The 17,516-nt window shown below is 36.2% G+C and overlaps 1 protein-coding gene across 11 annotated transcripts in view; it reads left to right on the top strand.

Annotated features, from left to right (window-relative positions):
• ANKS1B (ankyrin repeat and sterile alpha motif domain containing 1B) overlaps positions 1-17,516 on the top strand; it is a 300,024-nt gene that overhangs the window by 272,179 nt on the left and 10,329 nt on the right. For 5 of the 11 annotated variants that reach the window (XM_081958824.1, XM_081958825.1, XM_081958820.1 and 2 more), the window contains 4 exons: positions 4,582-4,710; positions 6,444-6,515; positions 8,990-9,076; positions 13,089-13,226. In XM_081958824.1, coding sequence (XP_081814950.1) covers positions 4,582-4,710; positions 6,444-6,515; positions 8,990-9,076; positions 13,089-13,226 — 426 coding nt within the window. Of the gene's footprint in view, positions 1-4,581; positions 4,711-6,443; positions 6,516-8,989; positions 9,077-10,073; positions 10,095-13,088; positions 13,227-15,242; positions 15,303-15,708; positions 16,553-17,516 lie in introns of those variants that run through there. The other 6 variants (XM_081958819.1, XM_081958822.1, XM_081958826.1 and 3 more) reach the window with 3 other exon arrangements.

Here is a 17,516-nt window from a genome sequence, read left to right on the forward strand (position 1 = left end):
TAAATAAACCTAAAAAATGTAGCATTTTAATAAATCTGTGTATACTTTCCACATCCACTATATATACTGTATAGGAACTGCATTTCTTTTACTTTGCTATATTGTCACTTTCTAATTCTTGAAGTGGAAACAATATGATATTTTTCTTATAATATCTGAATAATATTTCCCCCTTGTATCTTCTTGTAGTTATGCAGCTTATCTGCAATAAAAATCTAGGTTGTGGCTATACAGCGGGCTACAAATGAACAAGGAAAAGTTCAGTGAAAAAGGGAATCATTATTTCATAGGTCTCTGGGCTTCCTGCCTTGATCTGTGGCTGACTCAGGCAGGACTACAGTAGAGAGAGGAATCTTTCCATCTCTGCCTTTGGCTTTTTAAAACTACTTTGTGGATCAAAGCTGCAAAACAAGTGTTACCTTGAATATAGCCTTGACAAGCTATTCCAGTAAAAGCAAAAACAAAACTACTGAATGCAGTCACATTTCTTTGAGTGACATTAATAAAATTACTTCAGTGAATGGGCAAAATAATTGCAAGCTTGTTTATAATATTAAATTGCCATTTCTGTAAACAGTTCTAATTAATGAAGTATATAAATGTGTGTGAATAATTCCAAACTCAAATAATTAAATTTATTTATTTATTTGATTTACTTGCCGCACATCTCACCTCATATGCTTAATTATAACATTAAGCATAGTTTGGTTTCTCATAGTCTTTCTGACATATATAATATATAATGCATCTTGCATCTCTTAATTAAAGTTGGACTTGGTGGTGTTAACCAGACTTCCAAATCAGATCTTCCAATCTTCAGGGTCTGTCATCAGTGTGAGCTACTGTACTGGCCAAATGGTGAAATGGCAATCATTTTAAAGAAATGTTCTCAGTATATGAGTGGCAGCAGTGGTGGGTTGCAGGCGATACGCCCCTTTACGGGCGTACTGGAGCCTGCCCGGAGTACCGGGTACCCACATGCACGACACATACAGCACCTGCGAGACACTCCGCTGAGCAGCTGGAGCGTCGCAGAGGCATCACTAGACAGTAAGCCGCATGTGCGCACTGCACGCATCCATGTGGACGCCACCGGGCCCGTTCCAACCGTACTGGTTGGAACGGGATCCAGAACCCACCACTGAGTGGCAGGTAGCATGGCCGATCAAATACTATTTTTATAGGTATATGGCCAACAATATACTGGATTAGAGATAGTCCTACTCCATTTAGTCTCCAGTATTTTCTTTTGTCATCCTACTTCAAGGACAGAGTTTGAATTTTCAGCTGTCTGCTGCGTATGTACTCTGTTCTCAAACAATTAAAATAATCATGGCTTCTGCTGTGTAAATTAGAGAGATAACACTTGGCATATCATTTTTACAATGCATCCTGATAATGCAAAAGAGACACCTGAGGTAGATATAGAGAAGTCAAAGAAGAAGGAGCAACCTTAGTAGCAGAAATGGATATATGCAATGGGAGAGTGGGGTAGTTAGGAGATAAGAAATGAAAAATAACTAAAAGGAAAGAGGACATATAAGTTAGAGGAGAATATAGTGCAATTCCCCAGGCTGGCTGGGAAATTCTGGCATTTGAACACACAATTTAAAGATGCCAAGTTTGAGAAACAGAGATAAAGTAACATAATACAGATAAAATAATTAAGATGGCACTCTCTAGAACACTTTTGCCCTACTCCTATAAACCTTTTTTTATAGTAGCACATAATAATATACATGTGGGAAATGAGTTGTATTAAAGGTAAATAAGTTTCAAAATGGATAATTCTAATGAGTGGAATCCAGATTTAGGCAAACGAAACAGGTTTTGTAGAAGCAGCTTTACATCTCCCTTCTCCTCACAGCAGCCCTTCTAAGACCATAAAATACTACTTACCATATTTTCCGGCATATAGGGCAACTGGGTGTATAAGATGACCCCCTACTTTTCCTGTTAAAATATAGGGTTTGGGCTATACTTGCCGTATAAGACTACCCCTCTTCCGAGGCACACCAAATAAAAATTAAAAAAACATCAGATTTGATTTCAATATGGTAATTTTAATTCAAGTGGTTATGACATGCGGGTATTTAGCAGGAAAACTGTCACTTATAAACTTAAGGCTGTTTGTCATCAAACATGTAATATAAAACATTGCAAGTGGATTAAACTTTTCCTAATTCACTCTAAAGCTGAAAGGAAGGATAAGATGATAAACCCAGGGGAGTGCCATGCTGTTTGTTTTGTAAACTGTCAATCAAACTGGAACTGATGATGATAGGGGAGATGAGAAACAATAGAGAGAGCTCATTCACCATGTCTTCTTTCTCCTTCTTTTACCCTGCATTTCTCCAGAAGTAGTTTATTCATTATGTGGATTCAGCTGGCAGTTCTCCCAAATGGAAAGAATCAGATGAGCAATAGCCAGGGAGTATTAATCCCAACCCCAATCCCCTTTGCAAAACTTTTTCCTCACTAATCTCACTGTTTAAGATAAATGACTTAATAATGCAATAGCTCTGATCAACCACACTTTCCTTAAAATTAAATAATTTTGACATATAGGAACTGAACTTTCTTTTGGTTAGAATGTCCCTTCACATCACAGGCTGATGTCACAGAGTAAGAAAGAAAAACACATATATGATATGTATGTCATTTAGTTTATTTGTTCTCCTGATAGAATAATTTCTTTAAGATATCCAAACAAGAACCCCACTAGATAAGATCAAAAGATCATTTTGTTCAGAATCCTGTAAGCAAATGTTTCTAAAACTCCATTAAAGAACAATTAGGAATCTTCCTACTGTCTTGTTTTCAGAGATATACTGTTTGTGTGGAGGGGGCTATTTATCACAACATCCCTTCCAAATCTACGTATTCACAATCAGATTTGGTTCAAGCTAGAATTAGTTGACATTATTAATACTGAATACTATTAATGCTTGCTAACAAATGCATTACTCTGCATATATTTGCTATATTGCACAAGAAATGCTGGCATTGCCCAGCGTTAAGAAAGATAAGAGAAAAATGCATCTGCTCTAAGGATGGAGCGACTTACTCACTTACCACCTTATTATTCACTTTTTAAATTAAAAAATCCCTTTCATTTGGAAAAATGCAAATGTTGAAACAGTTATTCAACGTATTTTTAAAGCACTTTTAAGAAAAGAAGATGAATTGCATTACTGTCAGCCTTCAACTAATATACAGCAATGTTGGCACAAAGCTGTTTCTGTTTGCTTCAATTTCTGTAGTCTTGCTTCGGTTTCCACCAAACAGAAAATTTTGGTGCCTTCAACTTTATCTTGTGCTTGTCACTGTAGATCTGTATAAACTTCTGTCTTTGTCTTTAATGTGGCTCATAGATGTGAGAGATGCGTATATGTACATATGTATATAATGCTTATTATGTTTGCTTTGTCCTGACTTGAGAAATCAAAGCACATTCTTGTGACCAGAATTTTTAATAAAAATTATGTGTTTCTGTTGCTTTTGCTAATGTGTTATGTTTCCAAGTTTAAAAAAGATTAATAAAATGTTAATGATTAGTTGCCATTTCTGTCCATCTAAGAACAGTTCAGCAGGAACAAAGAACTTAAAAATGGACTAAGAAATTATTTTTAGCATTTAATTTAATGTGTTGTTTTAGTAAGTGCCTTTTAAGTATAATTGTTTTGTGAATTAGAAGAAAACCCTGCAGATTTGCTCCAAAATTAATTCCATTTTATTTGGTGAGGCTTACTCCTAAGAAAATTATATTAAAATGTTTCTTTCCTTCTGTAAGAATATTAATTTGTAGTGCTTAGCAATTTGACTTACGATAATTTTTTTGTCCCACTGGTTTCCTTTAGAATGTACTTTTAAATACTTATAAGGTGGTGCAATACTGCAGTACTAATAGGTTTTCTTAGGAGTAAATCCCACTGGACAAAATAGGATTTTCTTTTCCATGAAACAAGCCTAGTTGTAGTAATATTAGTAGTGAACATTGTAGGTGTTTATTTTCAGGTGCTTTGTTTAATTGAATTTCCTATTTTGAGCCAAGTATCTGAAACTGTCTTTAATTTCTCCCGTAAAATATTATGACAGTAATTCCCCACCCCGACCTCCTTCCATTCAATCATGTCCGGTTCTCTGAGACTGCCTGGACAGGTCCCTGAAATTTTATTAGTAAGGTTTTTTTTAGAGGTGGTTTGCCATTGCCTCTTTCCTAGGGCTGAGAGAAAGTGAGTAGCTCAAGGTCTCCCAGGTGGCTTTGTGCCTAGGGCAGAACTTGAACTCACAGTCTCCACAGTTTCTAACCTTGTCTTAACCACTAAATGTCAGCAATAATTTCCTTTAAATAATGCTAAGGTATTTTGGACATTAGCTGCTGCTTGGCAGAAAATTCAGATGAAATATGAAATGTCCACATAGCATTAGTAAATTAGTTTATTAGTGTAGGACACACGCAGTAAATAATATTCAGTTTCAGAATCAGTGAATAGAAACTGATTACAAATGCAGAAAAGCATTATTACCAGCTAACCTTCCTATAGCTTACTTTGTTTTGGAAATGTGACTTATTTTCAGACTGGAGACTGGGGTGAACCATCGATTACATTGAGGCCTCCTAATGAAGCTACAGGATCAACACCAGTACAATACTGGCAGCATCATCCAGAGAAACTCATTTTCCAGTCATGTGATTACAAAGCATTTGTAAGTTAATCAAACAGAATGTTTCCATTCAAACAACTGAACATTGCTTAACTTAGGGAAGGCAATTGGATTGTCAACAAGGTGGCTAATTATTTTCTCTCCCTAATATAAACAGTAGCAGTGAATAGGTACACATTACCTAGTAATGTATGTCCTCATATTACAACCATTTGTTCAGTGATCGTTCAAAGTTTTAGTGGCACTGAAAAAAGTGAAAAAAGTGACTTATGACCTTTTTTCACAGTTAAACCACTGCAGCATCTCCATGGTCAATTGATCAGAATTTGGACAAATGGCATTTACTGTATTTTTTGAAGAATAAGACGCACCTTACCCCCCCCCCCCCCAACACACAAAAGAGGATGAAAATATGGGTGCGTTTATACACTGAATACAGCATTTTTGGCCTACTGAAACCATGCCCCTTTTGCAAAAATGGAACTGCAGAGGCTTTGGGAAGTTTGCAAAGTGCTCCTGGGGGCTAAGGAGGGCAAAAGCGAGCAAAAAATGGGCCGTTTTTTGCTCGTTTTTGCTCTCGTTCAGCTCCCAGGAGCACTCTACAAGCCTCTCAGAGCTCTGCATTCCCCCCCCCCCCTTTTTGTGTGTGCAAAAAACGAGGTGTGCAGAGGGTTTGGGAGGCCTGCAGAGTGCAAAAACTTTTTTTTAAAAAATTACCTCTTCAAAATCATGGTGCGCCTTATACTCCGGTGCGTCTTATAGTTTGAAAAATATGGTATTTATGATGGTTGTAGTGTCCCAGGATCATTTGATCACGTTTTGCAATCTTCTGACAAGCAACGACAATGGGGAAGTCAGATTCCACTTAACAACTGTGTTACTAATCTAACAACTGCAATGATTCACTTTAACAACTGTGGCAAGAAAGGTCGTAAAAGGGGCAAAACTCACTTAACAACTGTCTTGCTTAGCAATAAAAGATTTGGGCTATAAGTCAAAGACAACTGCAATGATTCACTTTAACAACTGTGGCAAGAAAGGTTAAAATGGGCAAAACTCACTTAACAACTGTCTTGCTTAGCAATAAAAGATTTGGGCTATAAGTCAAAGACTGCCTGTATTGCTTGTATGATTAAAATGATTTCAATAAGATTTTCCAGTATTATGAACATTCAGAGTTCTAGAATTATAAAATTCTAAATGTATATGCGCCAACATGACTGAAAAGGATATTTTGGGGTTGATTAACTAGCCAAATAAAGTGAAGAGGTAGCTATTTAAGGAAGGGGAACAAAAGTGGGGAACAAACCTAGTTGAAAATGAGGGAAGGGAAAGGGCTAGGGGAGAGAAAGACAGATATTTTGCTCAAATATTACAAAAAAGTTGAAATGTTACCATTTCAGATCCATTTACCAGTTAGGTAGTTCGTCAGAATATTTGGAGGACATCATGATTATGATCATCATGAGCTGCGATGGCGCAGTGGTTAGAATGCAGTACTGCAGGCTACTTCTGCTGACTGCCGGCTCACTGACTCATGGTTGATTCAGCCTTCCATCCTGATGAAGTTAGTAAAATGAGGACCCAAATTGTTGGGGGAAATATGCTGACTTTGTAAACCGCTTAGGGCTGAAAAGCACTGTAAAGTGGTATATAAGTCTAAATGTTATTGTTATTATTCAATACAAAAAATGGAATAGCAAATCTGCTTCAAAACGTAAATTATTTACACTGTTCTTAACTAAAGAAAACAAATTATTTGTGTATCCTTTAAGTATTTAGGTTCTATGCTGGTAAAAGAATTAAGAGGTACAGAATCTACACAAGATGCCTGTGCAAAGATGAGGGTGAGTAAACCATTACTCTTCCAAATGATTACAGGAGACAAATCTATAATTTGAACAGGTTACAACATCATCATCATCATTATTAAATCTATAACCCAGGTCCATCTTACCCATCCAGATTGGCAACACTGGCATTGGAGATAAGGATGGGTAGTTAGGCTGTAGATGGATGGTGATTGGTACTTTAGTTCAGGTGCTAAAGGGACGAGAGAAACATTTAAATGAACTATGGGTCTGTGATCACATAAGCCAGTGACTCATCCCAACCTAAGTTGCTGAACATTTACTCCAGATGAGCTGCTGCCTGAAAGATAACATCTCTCACTACCATCCAGGTGTGGCCATTGGATGGTGGAAAGATAGTTTCTAAAGGTATTAAGCATGAATGAGATATGTGAGGAAAGTTCAGCAAGAGGAAAGTATCTTAAGAAAGTCATACTTTCCCCTCAACCTTGGACTCAAACTTGAGAGATGGGATATCATCATTTCAAGAGTACATCCTCTCACTGAGGATGCTGGTCGATAGGCTGCTTCATTATCTCATCTTCCTTGGGCAGTGCAGAATTGAATATTTTATTATCGTATTCAACATACCAATGGACATAATCTTCTTTTCCTTTTAATAATGCACCAAACATATTATCCCAAGAGAAGTCAGACCTGCTTAGGTCCACCAAAGAAAATTATGTATTAGAAGCATAGCACTGGCTTCTGGACATCTAAGCTTTTCTTCTTGGATGAACTTTTCCAATATCTGATTCACTTCCACAGCCAGGAGCTTTTCTGTCAGGGGAAATTGTAATGACTAATGATGTTCTCCTTCAGCCTTTGCTCACACATGCTGGTAAGCATGAATGCTTGCGTAACATTTAAGAGTTTCAGCTAATGATTCAAGAATGAAGTTAGGCTCAGCTATGTTAGCTGAAGTTCTGGTTCAGAAGTATCTGGGGTGAGATAAGTTGTTGTGTTGGAAGAAACCTTGGAGGTCTTCTAGTGCAATCCCCTGCTCAAGTAGGAAACCCTATACCATTTCATACAAATGGTTGTCTGAATCTCTTCTTAAATGCATTTTGTTTATCATACATGTATCATAAATCATTAAATGGCAAATAATTGCATTCTGTCAGATGTCCTAGCAAAAAAACCCAAACCAATTAATTTCAAAATAGTAAGCTTTGCAGACCTAGAAATCAAATATTTTAACGTAAGCACCAAAATGGAATATGTTAATTCAGTTATAACTGTTACTTTCTTGTTCAAATATTCCTGCTGTTAACTGTTACAGAATGAGGGCAAATGCATTCAGTTCTGTGTTATCTTCTTGCCCGAAAGGAGACCTCCTCCATACACACTTTTAAATAAATTAAAACAGAGCCTTTTTCCTCTAGCATCTGGTGGGTAACTTTGACTATTTTCTTATAGCTACAACAGATAATAGCTGTGCGGTGCTTCAGATGCAAAGAAAACAAGTGCTTTGAATGAACGGAGGTTCAAAAGTAGTACCTGGATGCAGTTCCTGAAAGCAGCCCCACCTTTTGGGGGGAATTGTATGGCTGCCTTCTATATCTGCCACATAATCAGAACAAAAGATACTAGGTCAGTGATGGCGAACCTATGTGTCATACCCATTTGTCAGGGCACATGAGGCACTGCCCTGTCAGCTGGCCAGCGCACATGCGTGTGCTGGCCAGCTGAGTTCACCCTTTTTTAAAGCCATTTTTCACCCTCCCCAGGCTCCAAAGGCTTTATAGGAGCCTAGGGAGGGCAAAAAGAGGTTCTCCCCCCCTCCCCCCCCGAGGCCCTCCGGAGGCTTCATGAGCTTTCCTGAAGTCTGCGAAGCGCAAAAAAACGGCCCATACGGGCAAACCGGAAGTTCAGGAATGGACTTCCTGTTTGCTCTGAGGGTCGTTTTGACTGCTCCCAAGGCTTCAGGGAAGCCTCCTGAAGGTCCCTGAAGCCTTCGGAGAGCACAAAACGACCCTCCAAGCAAACTGGAAGTGACTTCTGGTTTGCTCGGAGGGTCGTTTTGACTGCTTCGGAGGCTTCAAGGAAGCCTCCTGAAGGTCCCTGAAGCCTCCGGAGGGGTTCCGGGGAGGGCGGAGAAGGCTGTTTTTGCCCTTCCCATGCTCCTATAAAAGCCCCTGGAGCCTGGGGAGGGCGAAAAAAGCATGCAAAAATGGGGGGTTGCACCTGTAGTGCGTGCATGTGCACTGGGGGGGGTGTCGTGCATTGCATTATGCACTACACGATCCCCCTGCGCTCCCCCCACTTATAGCACGCGAGCCAAAAAAGCTTCGCCATCGCTGTTCTAGGTAGTTGCAGATACTACCACAATACTTGTCTATTTGCTCTGAAACATTTTCTGTCTTTTAAATGAAGCGCTGCACAACCATAGCAGGTAATGTATTATTTATCTTGGCAAGAAGGAAGGAAAAGAGTTCCCCAATCATTTTTATGTTTGTTTTTAATTTCAGAAGTCTACTGAACAAATGAAGAAAGTTCCTACTATTGTTCTATCTGTCTCTTACAAAGGAGTAAAATTTATTGATGCAACAAATAAGGTAGGTATCATTTCTTATTTCATTTTAAGTGGTTGCAAATAGCTTCTCTCCATCCCTTTCAACAACAAATGGTTCTCATTTACATTTTGAAAATGATCAAGTTTATTCTAGGTGAAGCTTTGATAAGCTATGATGCTTTCATCAGATGCATGAAATCAGCCTGAGTTACAAAGATACTGTTATATCAATATTAATGAGAGAATGTATTCTCTCATAGGCAGTGAATTTTGTATTAAAGGTAGAATAATGTAATATTTGTGTCATTCAATGTAAAATCAAAATATTCAAGACAATCCAAAACTACTTGCTGTCCCTGACATTGCCTTGCTAGTATATTTTTCAAATCTACCCACAATCATTGTTCATGGCAGTACATTCTATCATAGGACTTTAGTATAGAACTTTTTAAAAGAGAAACTATCTAACTTAATAAGAGAAACTATCCAATTTACACACACACACACACACACAGCCAAAACTACAGATACCCCTCTACTTTAGTCATGAAATAAGTTGAAATGGACATATGTAAATGGCATCAGCCATGCTTTATTTCATAGCCCAAACACTTTGCTTTTCATATATGATTGAACATACTATAAAACAATTGAAAATGGTCAGTACCAATAATTATGTCAACACCCTTTTCATTTGTTTTATTATTATTTTTTGGTTTATATTCCCCTTTGTGGTGTAATTAAAATCTGTCTAATTAAAATCACAGAGTAAGCTTCTCATTGTTATAAGAGTAAGCTATCAGACATAAGCAAAGACATTCATATTTAGTTAACAAACCATATTGATGATTTTTGTCAAGTTTTAACCTAAAACAATAGTGGTCTGTTCACAAGTTGACTAATGTTGCAGCTGTTTGGCTTAAGATAAACATTTGGCTTTGTCCATTTTATGTATATTTGATCAGTGAATATTGTTTCATCCAAGTGATAATTTTACTGTCCAATACTATTTCTTTTTTAATACATACTATCCGGGCCAGCTTCAAAATAAGATGCATAAGGTATTGAAATTTCATGAACCTGCTTGTGTCTATGTCTGTTTCCTTGAAATAATCACAATTTTTACATACATTTCCAACTTAAGTACAAACAGAGCTTATTGGGGCTCTTTAATTGTTCCTTTGATAATTAAATATCTTATATAATTTTGAGGAAATTAAGTTTTTTAGGAGTCTTCATTGTAATTTCAAAGAAGGTAAATCATCTATTCTATTAAAATTCATGATACCTCTGGGAATCATCTGAGAAACTGGGAAGAGTGGCATGATTATAGCAGTAATCCAATAGATAAAGAAGAAGGATAAATGGTTAGGTGCATGCCTTGGTCCACAGTTCATTGCTAACTAGTGTGCTGTATATTTTCTTTTAACATGGCTTTGATTGCATTTTCCACTTTATGTTGTTTTATGATCAAACTGGCATTAGAAACTAGCCGTTGCACCCCAAAGGCCCTCCAGAACAGCAGAAACTATTGGGAAATGGCAGTCCCTAAGAACTCCTATTGGTCATACATAGGTGTAATCCAGCATCTCAAATTCCTTTTGAAACTATGCTTGTGCATTGCTCTGTTGCAACATTGGACACAACAGATGATTAACTATGTGGCATTAATGAGAGGACAATGATTTTCTCCGCTTTTTAGTAAAAGGAGACTGCATATTTTATTCATTTATTTAACTTGGTTTAGTTCTCTTTTTTGAAGATTTTATTGAGGTTTCTTATAATATAATATAAAGTACATGAAACTGAAAATAAATATTAAGTAATAGGAGAAAGGGAGGGGCAGAATAAAAAGAAGAGAAAAAAGATACACCTGATTTTTCCCAGTACAGTAAAATGATCACTATATTTACAACCTGGTGTTTTGTTATTACAAGTCATTTCTGTACTACACAATTATTTAATCTTTAAATCTAAGTCTATTTTCCCCCCGTTTTGAGCATAAAAACCAGAGGCAATTTCCCAAAGTTCTTGAGAATCAGAGCAAATTGGGAAATTGCCTCTTAAACTTGCTTTGGTTCTAAAGAGCGCTAGGTAGCATATAACAATAAAAACAAAAGGAAAAGGGAAAAAAAGACTGCATTTATGGTTCTAAATCATAGTCTAATTATTTTTTACTTATATTGAATCAAAACTAGATTTATGATTTCCATGTTTTTAGGAGGAAGAGAGGGGATTTGAACTAAAGAATTCAAATTTTAACAGATCTTTCAGTGAAATAGAACTAAGTTGGAAATGTACATTAAAAATGACAAGGCTTATTAAGCTATTCCAGTTTCTGGTTTTGGCACAAATACTTCTTCTAATTCTAATTCCTTTCTGAGAATATTGAAGACTTTTTCTTAACAGCATTGCTAATGCTGTTTAGGCCACATTTATGGTTTCATTTGCAGAAATAAATTATAATCAGTGTAAACATAATAACAATCCATAGTGCTTTAATCCAACAGTTTTGAAAGTAGCAATAGAAGGAATAAAAAAAACCCTGAAATATTGTTTTGCCAACAGCAGCATAGAATTAAATAATTTTAATCAAAATGTTAGTTTAAAGAATTTTAAAAATTAAAGCTTATTAATGTGATTGTGATTTTTTTGTAGGCAAAATGTATGTAGAATAATAGTTGCTTAGCTTTAATGAAATAAATGCATATTTTTATGAAAAATATTCATAAAATGGATATAATAAAGGTATATATCTTTTTGTAATATTAAAGACTGGAGTGGTTATGCAGATCCTCTGATGCCAGATTCAGTTTTATTTACATTGATTTATATTTTCTAATGCATCTAGAGTCGTATTGGATTGAGGTGGTATATAAATTTCATGAATAAAGTAATAAAATAAATAAACCATCTAGAGTCCTATTGGATTGAGGTGGTATATAAATTTCATGAATAAAGTAATAAAATAAATAAACCATCTAGAGTCCTATTGGATTGAGGTGGTATATAAATTTCATGAATAAAGTAATAAAATAAATAAATATTTGTGTTACAGTAATCTGGATAGTAACTGTTCGAATCCCTAGTGCCAAGCTCCCATTACTTGTCCCAGCTTCTGCCAACCTAGCAGTTCGAAAGCATGTAAAAATCCAAGTAGAAAACCACCTTTGGTGGGAAGGTAACAGTGTTCCGTGCACTTTCGGCGTTTAATGATGCCGGCGACATGACCACGGAGATGTCTTTGGACAGTGCTGGCTTTTCGGCTTTGAAATGGAGATGAGCACTGCCCCCTAGAGTCGGGAACGACTAGCACATATGTGCGAGGGGAACCTTTACCTTTACCTTTAATCTGGATAGTATCACTCAGTTTATATGGTTCAACAAATTGTCTTCACACTCCTGTTAAATATTTATGTGGCACCATAAATTAACTTCTATAGCATTTTATATATTTCATTTATTAATTCCTAAATTTAAAAAAGAAAGTCTAAAGAAAGATTTTGTATCATTTACTCTGATAGAATATATTTATGAACTAATAAATTTTGTTTTTTTATCTAATAGAGGAATTAAATATTAATCACTAAACTAGTATATGAATTCTGTTTGCATATTAACAACTAGTAACAAATCTGTAATATAATGCTGTTTTTTTTTGTACCATCAGTAATCTAAATTATCTACCACATCCTTTCTATTCTCAGTATCATTAGAACAGGTTAAAAACCTGTTCAGTAACTAACATGTAAATAAACTCTTTTTAAATAGGTATTTCTACAACATCTTACTCTTTTTAAAGATATTTTGACTTTTAATATCAGTTGAGAGGGGAATAATGATTTAACGAATTCAGCCATAAAATCAAAGGTTTAGAAGCACAGAACAAAGGAAACAACACATTTTGCTTATTGCTGAATTTAAATACAGCTACATCGCTTGCTTATCATTTTATTTGTATTGGTAGCAACAATGTAAAATCTACATATTATAAAATATTGGGAACTAGACTGGAATATTAAATATATACAACTATTTCTTTTCTTTACATTTAGAATATTATTGCTGAACATGAGATTCGTAACATTTCCTGTGCCGCACAAGACCCCGAAGACCTCTCAACATTTGCTTATATTACAAAAGACTTGAAGACAAATCACCATTACTGTCATGTGTTCACAGCCTTTGATGTGGTTGGTCTATCATTTTTTTTTCTATGTGATAGCTAACAAACCTGACATTTCCTGTATAATCTCAGTTATGAAGAAGGCTGCTGTAGAACAGTTCTGGTACCGATGAGTAAATTGCATAATAACCACTATTTAAAATTTAATATAAACGCTTCATATCACTGTGATGTTACAACTAAGTTCCTTTTTAAAAGGTGATATATTGCAACTATCCCATGAAAGCAAGAGGCTAATGAAAAGTTAGGGAGTTTAAACAAACACCTACATTTCCACAATGGCCATCTAGATGCCCATGGAAAGTTCAAAGTATAAAGTGAACATAATGTTTTCCCAATAACTAATGTTGTATAAAGCATACTGCTTCTGATATTAAAAATAACGTTCAATCAACATCTAGTGAGCCATATGTACCATTAATCCCCCTTGAAGCAAATGCAGACATTGCTTATATTGGGACAGCAGATTCCATAGCAGAGCGAGGTATTTTGTCATGAATCATGCAGCAATTTTGTCATGAATTGCACATCTGCAATTACAGTCCTGTATGTGCACCTAGAGCTGGGGTGTCAAAATCAATTTCATTTGAGGGTTGTGTTTGACTTCGGGGGTTTGGGAGAGCATGGTCAGCTCAATGTCATTCATGTCAGGGGCACCTTGGTGGCCCAAGCGCTTTGCCAGTGAAAATGGAGCTTGTGGCCCTCCTAAGCTCTGTTTTTGCTGGCAGAGACACCACCAGCCAGTCCTTCACTGTTTCCAGGGTAGCGCCACGGGCTACATCTAAGCACCCCATGGACTGGATCCAGCCCGCGGTCCTTGACACCCCTGACCTAGAGGGTTAGACAACATAGAGAAGGCTTTAAAGCAATTGCACTGAGTCCTTTATAATATATGGAACTTGTTATTCCTTTGAGGTAGTCTAAAGAAGAAGCACTACCAGGACTATCAGCATTATCTTTATTGTAAGGTTACATCAAACAAAAACTTGCAAGTCTGAAAGTATTTTTCTCTTCATTTCTTTTTAATCTCTGGAAAACTAGGGTGGACTCCATTTGAAATGCTTCCCTGATTTTCATCCAGTTTCAGATTGAGCTGTCTCTAATCAGACTGTTGCCTAGGCTATGGGTTTTCCTCCTGTCTCCCAAGGTCTTTTCCACATACCGCCACAATGCTTCAATACTTTAATTAATGGGTTCAAAATGTGCCCCTCCAAATGAAGTGCATATCACTAGTCTGTGTACAGAGCTTCCATCCTCTCAAAGAAAATTGAATATATAAAACTTGAAATTTGAAAACTTGAAAACATGATTAGGGGACCATGTGTGTTCTGTATAGGGAAGGTGTCAATACCTGAGCTGCATACAATCTTCTGGTACTTCAACACTTTACACAGATGGTGTTTGCTAATCAGCAAATGGACAAATTTTAGATTTTCCCTCCCTTTAAAAATTGTAATTGTAAAGATGGGGGCCTTTTGATGGTAAACAATCTCATTCTTAATCAGAGATGCAGGTTTTCCAGGTCAAAGTTTTTCAGTAAATTTAGCAGTTTCACAATTGTACGGTACTTGCTTCACAGGTGTTCATTCTAAAAAAAAATCAAAAAGCAACAGCAGCAGGGATTTCTGGTTCCAATGTCTGGAATGGGTAGAAGTAATCAGCTAGAGAAGCTACAGAAAAATCAGAGACAAGTAACTCTTATTCTTCTTTAGCACCCATATGGGCAAAGTATGAACTTCCTGCAGGCCGAAGGCCGCTTCACATGTGCCCTCTCTCGATCCTGGCATCTCAGTTATTACCCTGGGTAGTGGGTATTCTTGAAAGGGACATGTGCTGGTAATCCCCACCTCAGGCCTGAATCTTACACAACAATAAATGTATGGCATTGTTATGAAGAAACTATTTCAGGTAAGAAGAAGATTGCTAAGAAGAATATTCCAATAATACTACAAGGACAAAGAAGGATTTAAGATAATGCAGAACCTTTTGTAAAAGAATACACATCATTTTTGTTTCTGAAAAGCTAATAAAATAATGGGATGAAGAAAAATCATCTGAAAGAAGCCTACATCAAGAATCCTATGTAAGTATATTGACTGATGTTTGCTAGGTTATTTTAATTAATATTTGATTTGACTAAGCAGTGGTCCCAGCATTTATCATGATTTTAAATGATTTTTTTTTTAATGAGAAATTAATTAGATTGTATAAAGTTAAGTCTTAATGCAGTTTTCTTCTGGCTAGCAATAACATGGATTCCTTTGCTACATTTGACTTTAGGCTTGAGCAAAGAGATTATATAAAAGCCTCATACTCAAACATACTCAAACAGTTATCTGGTATAGATCTGTGATGTGCAGTTTTTTGTTGATGTAAAACATAAAAACAAAGTTTGCTTACTGAAGCTTTTGTTTTTGGTTTTTTTAAAATAATCATTCTAATGGAAGGAAGAAGCAGATAAAAATATTAATCCCTTTGCTTTATTGCAGGAACTTGGTAACACAAGTAATAATTTGCAAAAACTTGAACCTCAAAGATTAATCACCAGATGTACTATCCATGGATGTACTATCCATTTTAAGTTCATGTCAAGATGGTCAATTGACCTTTATTGAAAAAATGTTAAAAGAAGATCAAGGAAAAATAGACAAGACAATGGCTAGAACTATATTTGCAGGAAGCGTGCCTCCTGTTGTGACGGAAACCATTTCTGGAAGGAACATTATGACCTAATTTGCCATCATATGAAGCACCATCTCTTTTGTTCTATTGCTTAGTTTACTGCTCAATGTTTGTTTCTAACATTCCAATAAATTTGTTCTCTACATATTGAAGCTTTTAGTTCATTTCTATGTAAAGGTTGAAAGTTAGTAAAATAGCCTAAATGCAATATTCTTCAGACCAAATAATGTACTGCAAATGCTAATGCATATTAGGGAAATTGAGGCAAATGTGCATAGGGAAAAAATCCGTTTTATTTCTTTCTGGAAAATCCACATCTCTCTTTATCCTTCCTTATATATCTTAAAAATGACCCAGAATCATGCGAAAATGAATAAAATTAATCTTTGTGGTTGTGTTTTGTTTTTGTGAATGTGTGTGTATATGCATTCATGCATGTGTATATGGAGCTTAAGGACACCAACAAATGAACTCTTCCCATTCCCAGGCATACTGCCATCCCAGTAACAAAAAGTAAGCCAAAAATGTCAGCTACATCTGTTCTAATGTTAGTATGCTGCCAATCCCTATGTTGGTCTGGTATTATTGGATTAGGGAAGGGTTGCTGGATTTATTAAGGTAATGCTTATTTGAGTCTTCTGTTTACCTAGAAATATGTACTAATGTGATGTTATGAACATGAGAAAGTTTTGTTTAAAAAAATAGATACTCTCATAAAATAGATCTTGTACAAAGGATTTTTTTTGCCTACTAATTGTTTTAAGACAACATGTGGTCATTTGTTTTTCCCTTGTATTAGTAGTAGGTTGAATCTATCAGGATGCATATCTTGAGAATTCAAATTTATATTTTAATGTTTTAGAAATCTATTTTCCATTAGGCATAGCCACTGCTATAAACTCTCAATAATGAAAAAAGATGAATGCATTATAAAATATTGCATTAAAGTCTTCCTGGGTAGTTATGTTGGAAAAATGTAATTAAATATAGGCAGAATATTTGCAGGACAAGTTTGCCATGAACTTCAGGTTCCTCAAAATACATTTTTCCAATAAATATTTAAAAATAGGCAAGGAATATTTGCACACCTTTCTTTATTATGAGTTACTGCTCCCCATAATAAAAGAGGGTAGGCATATCTGCCTGTCTGTTTTAGCTGTGACTCTAGAACAAAATCTGAGCATATGAGGAGTAATTTCAAAGCTCCAGTTTTACAAATAATATTTTATGCAATTTTTGTCAGCTTAATATTCAGATAGCTCCTCTCTCTTTCCTCTAGGCTTTAGTCATTAACTGAAATTTTAAAAGTAATCAGGCTTTGTCTGAAGCTCTTAGAACTCATTATCCAGATAAATACAGGCCATTGGGTCTGCCCGGCACAGCATGATACAAGCTATTTTTTCTTATGTACTTCTATGCCACGGTCCCCAATCTGCAGCCCACTGGCCCTGTGCCGGATTGCAACCCTTTCAGAACCGGGCTGCGGAAGACGTGGGCAAGTGTGTAAACTGCATTTGTGAAAGCAGTGCACAGGCACATACAATGATCCCCTCTGCCCTCTCATTCCACTGCTGCCACCGCTGGTCTGCCAAGACGCAAAGATTGGGGAACGCTG

Source organism: Natrix helvetica, assembly GCF_964273705.1.
Source record: "Natrix helvetica genome assembly, chromosome: 6".
Taxonomy (NCBI): domain Eukaryota; kingdom Metazoa; phylum Chordata; class Lepidosauria; order Squamata; family Natricidae; genus Natrix; species Natrix helvetica.